Source organism: Callithrix jacchus, chromosome X (genome assembly GCF_049354715.1).
Source record: "Callithrix jacchus isolate 240 chromosome X, calJac240_pri, whole genome shotgun sequence".
NCBI classification, from domain to species: Eukaryota; Metazoa; Chordata; class Mammalia; order Primates; family Cebidae; genus Callithrix; species Callithrix jacchus.
Window position 1 is genome coordinate 695,510 of NC_133524.1, and position 11,991 is coordinate 707,500.

Genomic DNA, 11,991 nt, shown 5'->3' on the forward strand with positions numbered 1-11,991 from the left:
TCATCCCAGCACTTTGGGAGGCCGAGGTTGCTGGATCACCTAAGGTCAGGAGTTCGAGACCAGCCTGGCCATCATGGAGAAATCCCATCTTTATTTTAAATTAAAAAAAAAAAAAAAAAACAACTTTTTTTTTTTGAGACAGGGTTTCACTCCTCTCCCCCAGGCTGGAGTGCAACCCCATAATCTCATTTCACTGCATCCTCCGCCTCTCGGTTTCAAGCGATTCAGTTCTCCTGCCTCGGCCTCCCGAGTAGCTGGGATTACAGCCATGCGCCACCACACCCAAACTAATGTTTTGTATTTTTACCAGAGACGGGGTTTCACCATGTTGGCCAGGCTGGTCTTGAACTCCTGACCTCAGATGGTCTGCCCGCCTCAGCCTCCCAAGGTGCTGGGATTACAAGCGTGAGCCACGACGCCCGGCCTAGAAAAAAGTCTTAAAAGCCACTGAGAGAACGTGGCCTTAACCTTCTGCTGTCTTCTGGGCTTGGACTGAGCACAACTGGACAACACAGGGGCACGGGAACCTGCCTACCCCTGGGGGGGCTCCTTCCAGGACAGCCTACAGCCCCCCTCGCCCTGCCCTGCAGAGATTCTGCCTCAGCAGATCTAAGTGGACCCTCAAAAATGTGCATTTCTCATTATGCAGGGACCCCATTTCCACAATCACTGGTCGGTGTCAACACTATAAGCCTCATGACAAATGGCACAGACTGTGCCGAAGGCAACAGCGTTCTTCTCTGTCTCCCACACGGGGATTAGGACGTGGACGTCTTTGGGGCCATTATTCTGTCTCCCATATGGGGATTAGGATGGGCACGTCTTTGGGGCCATTATTGTGTCTCCCACATGGGGATCACGACGTGGACGTCTTTGTGGCCATTACTGTGTCTCCCACATGTGGATTAGGACGTGGACGTCTTTGGGGCCATTACTGTGTCTCCCACATGTGGATTAGGATTTGGACGTCTTTGGGGCCATTATTCTGTCTCCCACACGGGGATTAGAATGTGGACGTCTTTGGGGCCATTATTCTGTCTCCCACATGTGGATTAGGACGTGGGCATCTTTGGGGCCATTATTCTGTCTCCCACACGGGGATCAGGACGTGGATGTCTTAGGGGCCATTCTTCTGTCTCCCACATGGGGATCAGGATGTGGGCATCTTTGGGGCCATTATTCTGTCTCCCACATGGGATCACAACGTGGGCATCTTTGGGGCCATTATTGTGTCTCCCACATGGGGATTAGGACGTGGATGTCTTAGGGGCCATTATTGTGTCTCCCACATGGGGATCAGGATGTGGGCATCTTTGGGGCCATTATTCTGTCTCCCACACGGGGATTAGGACGTGGACGTCTTTGGGGCCATTATTCTGTCTCCCACATGGGGATCAGGATGTGGGCATCTTTGGGGCCATTATTGTGTCTCCCACACGGGGATCAGGATGTGGGCATCTTTGGGGTCATTATTGTGTCTCCCACATGGGGATTAGGACGTGGACGTCTGGGGCCATTATTCTGTCTCCCACATGGGGATTAGGATGTGGACGTCTTTGGGGCCATTACTATGTCTCCCACATGTGGATTAGGACGTGGACGTCTTTGGGGCATTATTCTGTCTCCCACACGGGGATTAGAATGTGGACGTCTTTGGGGCCATTATTCTGTCTCCCACATGTGGATTAGGACGTGGGCATCTTTGGGGCCATTATTCTGTCTCCCACACGGGGATTAGGACGTGGACGTCTTTGGGGCCATTATTCTGTCTCCCACATGGGAATCAGGACGTGGGCATCTTTGGGGCCATTATTCTGTCTCCCACATGTGGATTAGGACGTGGGCATCTTTGGGGCCATTATTCTGTCTCCCACATGTGGATTAGGACGTGGGCATCTTTGGGGCCATTATTGTGTCTCCCACATGGGGATTAGGATGTGGGCATCTTTGGGGTCATTATTGTGTCTCCCACATGGGGATCAGGACGTGGGCATCTTTGGGGCCATTATTCTGTCTCCCACATGGGAATCAGGACGTGGGCGTCTTTGGGGTCATTATTCTGTCTCCCACATGGGAATCAGGACATGGGCATCTTTGGGGCCATTATTCTGTCTCCCACATGGGGATCAGGACGTGGGCATCTTTGGGGCCATTATTCTGTCTCCCACATGGGGATCAGGACGTGGGCATCTTTGGGGCCATTATTCTGTCTCCCACATGGGGATCAGGATGTGGGCATCTTTGGGGCCATTATTGTGTCTCCGACATGGGGATCACGACGTGGGCATCTTTGGGGTCATTATTCTGTCTCCCACATGGGGATCAGGACGTGGGCATCTTTGTGGCCATAATTCCTGAGAATTGAACCTCTAACCATGTGAGTAAGAGGGGCAAACGGGCGGGTGGAGGCAGGTGGCCGTGTGACGTCTCCCTCACCCCACTGTGCTAGGAGGGCTGTTTGTGGCCGGCATCAACCTGACTGAGAACCTGCCGTACATCCTGGCGCACCCGTCGGAGTCCCTGCAGAAGCTGACGACACCCAACCTGCCGCGCCTGTGCGCCTGGGTCCGGGAGCAGTGCCCGGGGCCGGGGTCCCGCTGCACCAACGTCATCGCGGGAGACTTCGTGGGCAAAGACGGCTTCGTCAGCGACGTCGTGGCACTGAACCGGAAGCTTCTGTGGTGCTGACGGGGACCCTTCCGAAGTCCGGGACGCGGCGGCTGCAGGTTCACCCCTGACGTCCCAAGTATTGTGCCTTATGCGTGGGTTAGATGTTGGTGATCAGGGGACCGGTCGTATGCCTTCCTTTTCTTTTTGTTAAGAAATAGAGATGGGATCTTGCCGTGCTGGCCAGGCTGGTCTCGATGGGGTCTTGCCGTGCTGGCCAGGCTGGTCTCGATGGGGTCTTGACCTCGTAGCCTCAAGTAATCCTCCCAGCTCAGCCTCCCAAAGTGATGGGATGACTTATTTCTATGTCCTTCCTGCTGTGGTGTCTGCAGCCCACACAGACCCCGGGAAAGACGGTCGTCCCACAAATCAGTGATTGATAAACACAGTAACAACGCCCCTGGGAGCCGGCCTCCCCAGTGCAAGCCAGCAACCCCCTTGGGTCGCCCCCACACACACCAAGCCAGGGTTTCCTTTCTCGACACAGAGTCTCACTGTGTCGCCCAGGCTGGAGTGCGGTGGCGCGATCTCCACCCACCGCCACCTCCGCCGCCCGGGTTCAAGCGATTCTCCTCCCTCAGCCTCCTGAGTAGCTGGGACGACAGGTGCACACCCCCCACACCCAGCAGATTTCCGTAGTTTTGGTGGAGACGGGGTTTCACCATGTTGCAGGGTCTGGTTTCAAACTCCTGGGCTCAGGTGATCCTCCCACCTCAACCTCCCACGTACGGTCGGACCTCAGGTGTCGGCCACCAGGCCCAGCTAATTATTTTTTTTCTTGTAGAGACGGGGGCTGGCTCTGTTGCTCAGGTTGTTCACTGACACAGTCACAGCTCCGTGTAACCTTCAACCCCTGAGCTCGAGCCGTCCCCCTTCCTCAGCTTCCCAAGTACCTGGGACTGTCGGTGTGACCCACGATGCCCAGGTAATGATGATTATTAATTTTGAGATGGAGTCTCGTCCGGTCGCCCAGGCTGGAGCGCGGAGGTGCCATCCCGGCTCAGTGCATCCCCCGCCTCCTGGGGTTCAAGAGATTCTGGCGCGTCGACCTCCCGAGCAGCCGGGATTACAGGTGCCCGCCAGCACGCCCGGAGTACTTTTTGTGTTTTTTTGGTAGACGCGGCGTTTCTTTTTAAAATTTATTTATTTATTTTTTGAGATGGAGCCTTGCTCTGTCGCCCAGGCTGGAGTGCAATGCGGTGATCTCCGCTCACAAGCTGCGCCTTCCGGGTTCAAGCCATTCTCCTGCCTCAGCTACTCCAGAGTAGCTGTAATGACAGACACGTGCCACCACGCCCAGCTAATTTTTTTTTTTTTTTTTTTTTTTTTTTAGTAGAGACGAGATTTCACGATATTGAACAGGGCGGTCTCGAACTCCTGACCTCAGGTGATCCACGTGGCTCACCCTCCTGCTGGGATTACAGGTGTGAGCCACCGCGCCCGATGAGACGGGTTTTCACCGTGCTACCCCGGCTGGTCTCGAACTCCTGACCTCAGGTGATCCACCCGCCTGGGCCTCCCAAAGTGCTGGGATGACAGACGTGACCCACCGCGCCCGGCGACTCCCGTCTCTACTAAACATACAAAAAAATGATCTGGGCGTGGTGCGGGCGCCTGTAATCCCAGCTACTCGGGAGGCTGAGGCAGGAGGATCGCTTGAACCCGGGAGGCGGAGGCTGCAGGGAGCCGAGATCGCATCACTGGACTCCAGCCTGGGCAGCAAGAGTCCTTTTAAAAAATAAAAAACACACACAAACAAAGACGCACTCATCGGCCGTACCCACGGCTTCGTCACCCCACGACTACGCCCCGTTACAGGCGATTTCCCCGACGTCCGTCGGCTCCGAATCCCCGTCCTGAAACGCTGGGGTCTCTGTCGGCGTCTCTTCCACACAACCAGGGGATTCATGGACCATTTAAATAAATGAACGGGATTAAACCCAAATGTGTGTATCTGGTTTTCAGGACAGGACACGGGAGGCATCTTTACAAAACGTTCATCCGGGCCGGGCGCGGCGGCTCACACGTGTCGGCCCTGCACTTTGGGAGGCCGAGGTGGGTGGATCACCTGAGGTCAGGAGTTCGAGGCCAGCCTGGCCAGCCTGGGGAAACCCCAGTCTTTATGAAAAATACAAAAAAATTGAGCTGGGAGGTGGCGGGCAGCTGTAGTCCCAGCTACTCGGGAGGCTGGGGCAGGAGAATAGCTTGAACCCGGGAGGCGGAGGTTTGGGTGAGCCGAGGTCGCGCCATTGCACTCCGGCCTGGGTGACAAGAGCGAAACCTTGTCTCGAAAAAAAAAAAAAAAAGAAAAAAAAAAATCTAGGCGCAGTGACTCATGCTTGTAATCCCAGCACTTTGGGAGGCCGAGGCCGGTGGATCATCCGGTCAGGAGTTCGAGGCCAGCCTGGCCAACATGGTGAAACCCCGTCTCTACTTTAAATACAAAAATCAGCTGGGTGTGGCGGAGGCCGCCTGTAGTCCCAGCTACTCGGGAGGCTGAGGCAGGAGGATCGCTCGGACGCGTGAGGCGGAGGTTGCCGTGAGCAGAGATCCCGCCCCTGCAGTCCGGCCTGGGGGACGGAGAGTCTGTCTCAGAGCAAACGAACACGTACGAGGTGTTTGTTTCCATGTGGACAGAGGCCCGGTTTATAGTCATTTCACCAGCACGGCCGTGGGCCACGAGGCCAGTCTGTGAGCACAGATAGCCGGGCGGAGGGGCCACGTGTGCCCACGAGGGCCACGGGTCACAGCGGAGGCAGGAGACGCCGGACATGCTGCTCACAGAGGCAGAAACACAGGTTCGTGTCCTGCTGTCGGAACATTCCGAGGGCCCAGTGGAATTGTGTGGCGTGGACTCTGGGGAGGCCCACGTCGGAGCATCCGTGAGCGTGCCACCGGCCTGCGTGGTTATCACAGCAAGCGCCTGGAACAGAGAGGCTGACAAAGGGGACCCCACTCGTGACACAGCGATGCCACCGCACCCCAGGCCTCCTCGGGCTCCTGCTCATCCTGGAAAGAGCTTCCGGAATTTGCCGTAGGCCGAGTGGCTGATGACGACCCTGACGTCGGCTGCTCCGTCCTGGGGGATCACGTCCACCTGCTGGACCGTGGCCTCCTCATGCAGCCAGCTGAGCCGCAGCGTGTGGAAAAGCAGAACCCGTAAGTATTCGGTGAGTTTCATGAAAATTAGGCTAAACACAGCTTAGCCCAGGCCGGGCGCGGTGGCTCACGCCTCTAATCCCAGCACTTTGGGAGGCCGAGGAGGGTGGATCAAGAGGTCGGGAGTTCGAGACCAGCCTGGTCAACGTGGGGAAACCCCGTCTCTACTAAAAATACAAAAAAATTCGCCAGGCGTGACGGGGCAGCAGCCTGTAATCCCAGCTACTCAGGAGGCTGAGGCAGGACAACTGCGTGAACCCGGGAGGCGGAGGTTGCTGTGAGCCGAGATCCTGACACTGAACTCCTGACTGGGCGACAGAGCAAGACTCTGCCGTCCCCACGAAAAAAAAAAACCAAGAGGGCCGGGCGCGGTGGCTCAAGCCTGTAATCCCAGCACTTTGAGAGGCTGAGGCAGGCGGATCGCCTGAGGTCGGGAGTCACCCAGGCTGGAGTGCAATGGCGCGACCTCGGCTCACCACAGCCTCCACCTCCCGGGTTCAAGCGATTCTCCCGCCTCAGCCTCCCGAGTAGCTGGGATCACAGGCACGCGCCACCGTGCCCACCTAATTTTTGTATTTTTAGTAGAGACGGGGTTTCACCATGTTGACCGGGATGGTCTCGATCTCTTGACCTCATGATCCACCCGCCTCGGCCTCCCAAAGTGCTGGGATTACAGGCCTGAGCCACCGCGTCCGGCCCTTAATTTTTTTTTTTTTTGCACAGAGTCTGGCTCCGTCTCCCAGGCTGGCGTGCAGTGGCGTGACCTCAGCTCACTGCAGCCTCCGCCTCCCGGGTTCAAGCCGATTCTCCCGCCTCAGCCTCCAGAGTAGCTGGGATCACAGGCACCCGCCAGCACGCCCAGCTAATTTTTGTATTTTTAGTAGAGACGGGGTTTCGCTGTGTTGCCCGGGCTGGTCTCGAACTCCCGACCTCGGCTTTTCTGCCCACGTCGGGTTCCCAACGTCTTGGGCTGACAGGTGTGAGCCGCCGCGCCCGGCTGCAGCCTGCTTTGGTATTGGTAGGGAGTCCTATACCCTTAGGGTGTCGGTGAGCACAGATTAGGCGCCTGCTGTATGCACACTGACTTCCCCAGTACACATTTGCTGTGAAACCATTCAGAAAAGTCTCACCTCGTCTCTGCATCCTAAAGCTCCCGGGGACCCCACAGCTCCTTCTGCACCCCCAGGGAGCCCCTCTCTGAGCCAGAAACCGGCCGGCAGAACACCATCCACCCCCCCACCGCCCCGGGAGGGAACCGCTCACCTGAGCTGGGCCCCGGCCAGCCGGACGCGGAGGGTGAGGACCTGTCTCCCCGTGGCCTTCAACACGGCCGCATCCAGCTCCGCCTTCAGCTCCTGGAGCCCGTGCCCCAGCAGGGCAGACACGGGCACGACGTTCGGTTCCGTGGCGTGGTACCTGCGAGGGCGGGGAGGCCACGGAGCCCGCTCAGCCTCGGGGTGGCAGGCCAGCAGAAAGCAGGTCCCCGACTCAGGCGCCCGCCGGGCACAGCCTGGGGCAGCAATGTCTGCCTCCCGGGCCAAAGCGGTTCTCCCGGCCTCGGCCTGCGTGCCAGCGGCCAGCAGTTCACACGAGGGCAGGGTCTCCAGCGCCTGCAGGGGAAGGCGTGACGCGCGCGGGCGGCAGGGCCGGACTTACCCGGGCACCAGGTCCACCTTGTTGTGAACCTCCAGCATGGAGTCCAGCAGCGGGGCGGGCAGCCGCAGGCCACGCAGCGTGGACACGACGCTGGCTTTCTGGAGCTCCGCCTCGGGGTGGCTGACGTCCCTCACGTGCAGGATCAGGTCCTGCGGGGGCCGGGAGTACACTCAGGACCCCAACCCACCAAGCTCTGTCGCCCCGGCTGGAGTGCGATGGCGCGATCTCGGCTCACTGCAACCTCCGCCTCCCGGGTTCCAGCGGTTCTCCTGCCTCAGCCTCCCCAGTAGGTGGGACTACAGGCGCCCGCCCACCATGCCCAGCCAATCTTTGTCTTTTTAGCAGAGACGGTTTCACTGTGTTGGCCGTGCTGGTCTTGAACCCCTGACGTCGAATGATCCACCCGCCTCGGCCTCCCAAAGTGCCGTGAGGAGAGGCCTGAGCCGCCGCTCCCGGCCCTGACTTTGTACACGGGCTCATCACGGTGGCTGAGTGTGGTTGAGGCTGGGGCCACTGCTCAGCCTCTGCCCCGGGGAAAAGGGACGCTTGGGGGACGCTAAGTCTGAGGCCGAGAAGGCAGTTGTTATCTGCGTGGCCCGAGTGGTGCAGGTGTCCCAGAGCCTGGCCCCTGGTCCGAGTGGGCATCCCAGAGCCTGGCCCCTTGACTAAGAGGGTGTCTGAGAGACGGTCCCCCAAGTGGGCATCCGAGAGCCGGTCCCTTGGCTGACGGGGCGTCTGACAGACGGTCCCTGGTCCGAGTGGGTGTCTGAGACCCCGGCCCCTGGTCTGATTGCGTGTCTGAGACCCTGGCCCCTGTCTCAGTGGGTGTCCAAGAGCCCAGCCCCCCACAGCCCTGACTCACCGAGTGGGCCACGTCTTCCAGGGTGGCGGAGAAGGACTCGATGAGCCCGTGTGGCAGCTGGGACAAGAACCCGATGGTGTCCACGTACAGGACGGTCAGGCGTGAGGGCAGCGTGCCTGCGTGGGCCGTGACGTCCAGTGTGGCAAACAGCTGGTCCCGTGGCTGCAGGGCGGCGTCTCCCGTCAGCGCCTTGATCAGCGTGGTCTTCCCTGGGAGGGCGTGGAGGTCAGGGGTGCAGGGAGCCGTGGGTTCCAACCCCCGGAGCCATACCCGGGCCCTCGGAGTGGAGACCACAGCACCGTCGGGTGGCTGCACCCAGGGTGACAGGTCCCCGAGCTCCCTGGGACCACACACGACATGCGGGACTAAGCCACTGTGGCTGCTCTCAGGCCGGATAAAGCAGGGCCGCCATGTAGACACAGGGGAGCTGGTGGTGTAGACAGGTGAGAGTGAGATGGTGTGGATGGGAAGATGGTGAAGATGGAGGGAGGTGGTGGTGAGGACGGGGCGGTGGTGACGTAGACGGCAGGATGGGGATAATGTCATTGTCACCACGGCTGCCGCACCCACCACAAGGACCACGGGACCCCCTTTCCCTGGGTGAATCTGCACCAGACCTGGTGTATGCACCACGGGGAGCCCCCTCCCTGTGCAAGTCCTCACCACAGCTGGTGTACCCCGCACAGAGACCATGGAACCCCACCTCTGGGTCAGTTCAGCTGGTGTACCCCACCACGGAGGCCACGGAACCAACTCCCATGGACACGTCTTCACCACAGTTGGTGTACCCCCCACAGAGACCACGGAACCCCTTCCCCTGGACACGTCCTCACCACAGTTGGTATACCTCACCACGGAGACCACGGAACCCCCTCCCGTGGACACGTCTTCACCACAGTTGGTATACCTCACCACGGAGACCATGGAACCCCCTCCCGTGGACACGTCCTCACCACAGTTGGTATACCTCACCACGGAGACCACGGAACCCCCTCCCATGGACACGTCCTCACCACAGTTGGCATAGCCGTCACGGAGACCACGGAACCCCCTTGCCTGGACACGTCCTCACCACAATTGGTGTACCCCACACAGAGACCACGGTACCCCTTTCCCTGGACACGTCTTTACCACAGTTGGTGTACCCCCCACGGAAACCATGGAACCCCCTCCCGTGGACATCTGTTCACCACAGTTGGTGTACCCCCCACGGAGACCACGGAACCCCCTCCCGTGGACACGTCCTCACCACAGTTGGTGTACCCCACCACGGAGACCACGGAACCCCCTCCCGTGGACACGTCCTCACCACAGTTGGTGTACCCCCCACGGAGACCACGGAACCCCGTCCCGTGGACATGTCCTCACCACAGTTGGTGTACCCCACCACGGAGACCACAGGGAACTCGCGCCTGGTGCGCTGCCGCCGCAGTAGGTGCCTCTTCTTCCGAAGCCCGTCCAGGGCCTTCCTGATCTTGGCCTCCTTCTCTTTCAGGAGACGCTGCTGCAGCTGCATGAACGATTCTCCTAAAAACACCCAAGACGGCGGGGCGGTGAGCCAGGCCGGGAAGGGCGCGGGAGCGGGCGGTGCCACTGAGGGTCCGCGGGGGCTGCTCCTCCTGCTGCGGCGTTTAGGGGCCCGGCCGCGTTCCCAGCAGTGGCCCCAACACTGTCCCTTTCCCTGAGAAAGGGCTGCGCTCGGCCCGGCGCGGCGGCTCACGCCTGTCATCTGGCACTTTGGGAGGCCGAGGCAGGTGGATCACGAGGTGGAGAGATCGAGACCATCCTGGCCAACATGGGGAAGCCCCGTCTCTACTAAAAATGCAAAAATTAGCCAGGCGTGGTGGCGGGCGCCTGCGATCCCAGCTACTCGGGAGGCTGAGGCCGGAGAATCGCTTGAACCCGAGAGGCGGAGGTTGCGGTGAGCCGAGATCACGCCACTGCACTCCAGCCTGGGCAACAGAGCAAGACTCCATCTCAAAAAGAAAAAGGCTTGAGCACTACGGGGGCTTCTAAGCAGGGCACGGCCGGGACGTCATTGTCAGGGGCTCAATGGGGCCCCTGTGGCATCCTAAGTCCCAGAACCTGGGAGTGGGACCCGATTTGGAAATATCATCTTTGGAGGAACTCAAGGTATCGTCCTAGGTTGGGGTTGTGTCTGGATGCAAAGATCCATGTCCTTCTTAAAAGGCGGAGCCTGGAGTGATGTGGCCACAAGCCAGGGACACCTGGCGCCCCCGGGAGCTGGGAGAGGCAGAAGGAGCCTCTGGAGGCTTTTGGTGTCCAGGATGGGCTGGCACAGATTTCTGCTGTTTTAATACCCACTTTGTGGCTACGTGTGTCGGCAAAACCTCACAGAACCACCACCATCTCCCGTGTCCTCAGCCGTGACCAGGACACGGAGCCCCCAGCCGGCCCGTGGCCGGTCGGAATCCTTCAGGGCCGCTGCCGACAACCCGCGTCCTCAGGACGCCCCGGGGCTCCGCACCCGGCCAGAGTTACCTGACCCCATGATGTAGCGGGAGCCGGATCCTCCTCGGTGAAGGTGGGCGACGTCCCTTTGCAGGTTCGACCTGGCGTGGGAACAGGAGGGGTTCACTCTCCAGGGAAGCTCTCTCCCTCCCAGGAGAAGTCGAGGTGAAGGTGAAGGAGGCCGTGAGCCCGGGACACCCACAGGTGGTGCAGGCATCCTAGAGCCTGGCCCCTGGTCTGAGTGGGTGTCCCAGAGCCTGGCCCCTGGTCTGAGTGGGTGTCCCAGAGCCTGGCCCCTGGTCCGAGTGGGCGTCCGAGACCCTGGCCCCTGTCTCGGTGGATGGATCTTTGCATCCTGGCGCCCACAGGAGCTGGGAGAGGCAGGAAGGGTCCTCCCCCCAGAGCTTCCGGAGGGAACTGGATGATTCCGTTTTAATGGCTTAAATAGCGATGCCCCAGATAGATGTTTATGTCTCGTTTCCCAGGCCCTGTCAACGGGACGTTATTTAGAAATAAGTTCTCTGCAAATGCAATTACTTAAGGATCTTGAGATGACGTCACCGTGGATCAGGGAAAGCCTGAAATCGGATGACAAGTGTCCTTCTGAGAGACAAGAGGACACTCAGACACAGAGGAGGAACGTACGTGGAGATGGAGGCGGACACTGCAGGGATGAGGCCGCGAGCCAGGGACACCCGGCGCCCCCGGGAGCTGGGAGAGGCAGGAAGGAGCCTCCAGAGGGAAGTGGACACAACCGTATTGGATTGAACAGCAGACCCCGGAAAGATCAGTCCACATCCTAAAGCCCAGGACCTGTGAATTACGGGGGGCCTCCGAGTGGAAATGAGGAGCTGCTGTTGTTGGGGCTCCACTGGGCGTGTACCTCACACGCTGTGAGTGAGATGTATCCCAGGCTGAGGGGACCTACCTAGCGGGGAGCGGGGTGGGGTGGGGTGGGGAGACAGAGCCCCCACGGTGCTGTTCTGACTGTCATATACCCCCCAAAACCAGCACACATGTGAGTACAGAACGGAGGGGCTGCAGGGTGGGCGTGACGGTTGGCCTGGGCGTCCCGCGGTACCTGAGGAGCGGGATCTCTGCCAGGGCCACCTGCAGCCGGGCCTCCTCCGTGCGCGCGTTACAGCGGAAAATGTGCAGGACGACCGTGAAGCGGT

General features: G+C 59.6%; 2 protein-coding genes across 16 annotated transcripts in view; one reads left to right on the forward strand and one right to left on the reverse strand.

The window, feature by feature from the left end:
* The window catches only part of LOC100403068 (PI-PLC X domain-containing protein 1), a 26,455-nt gene extending 21,843 nt beyond the window's left edge, over positions 1-4,612 (forward strand). For 7 of the 14 annotated variants that reach the window (XM_078362873.1, XM_078362874.1, XM_078362872.1 and 4 more), the window contains one exon: positions 2,450-4,612. In XM_078362873.1, coding sequence (XP_078218999.1) covers positions 2,450-2,688 — 239 coding nt within the window. In that variant the 3' untranslated portion in view covers positions 2,689-4,612. Of the gene's footprint in view, positions 1-310 lie in introns of all 14 variants that reach the window. The other 7 variants (XM_078362877.1, XM_078362875.1, XM_078362871.1 and 4 more) reach the window with 2 other exon arrangements.
* Positions 3,793-11,991, reverse strand: part of LOC118151243 (putative GTP-binding protein 6) — a 14,564-nt gene continuing 6,365 nt past the window's right edge. Inside the window, exons 4-10 of one of the 2 annotated variants that reach the window (XM_078362869.1) lie at positions 11,898-11,991; positions 10,847-10,917; positions 9,713-9,871; positions 8,345-8,553; positions 7,483-7,631; positions 7,090-7,242; positions 3,793-3,935 (exon numbers count right to left, since the gene is read on the reverse strand). The exon at positions 11,898-11,991 is cut by the window's right edge and continues 37 nt beyond it. In XM_078362869.1, coding sequence (XP_078218995.1) covers positions 3,878-3,935; positions 7,090-7,242; positions 7,483-7,631; positions 8,345-8,553; positions 9,713-9,871; positions 10,847-10,917; positions 11,898-11,991 — 893 coding nt within the window. In that variant the 3' untranslated portion in view covers positions 3,793-3,877. Of the gene's footprint in view, positions 3,936-5,285; positions 5,796-7,089; positions 7,243-7,482; positions 7,632-8,344; positions 8,554-9,712; positions 9,872-10,846; positions 10,918-11,897 lie in introns of those variants that run through there. The other variant, XM_078362868.1, reaches the window with a different exon arrangement.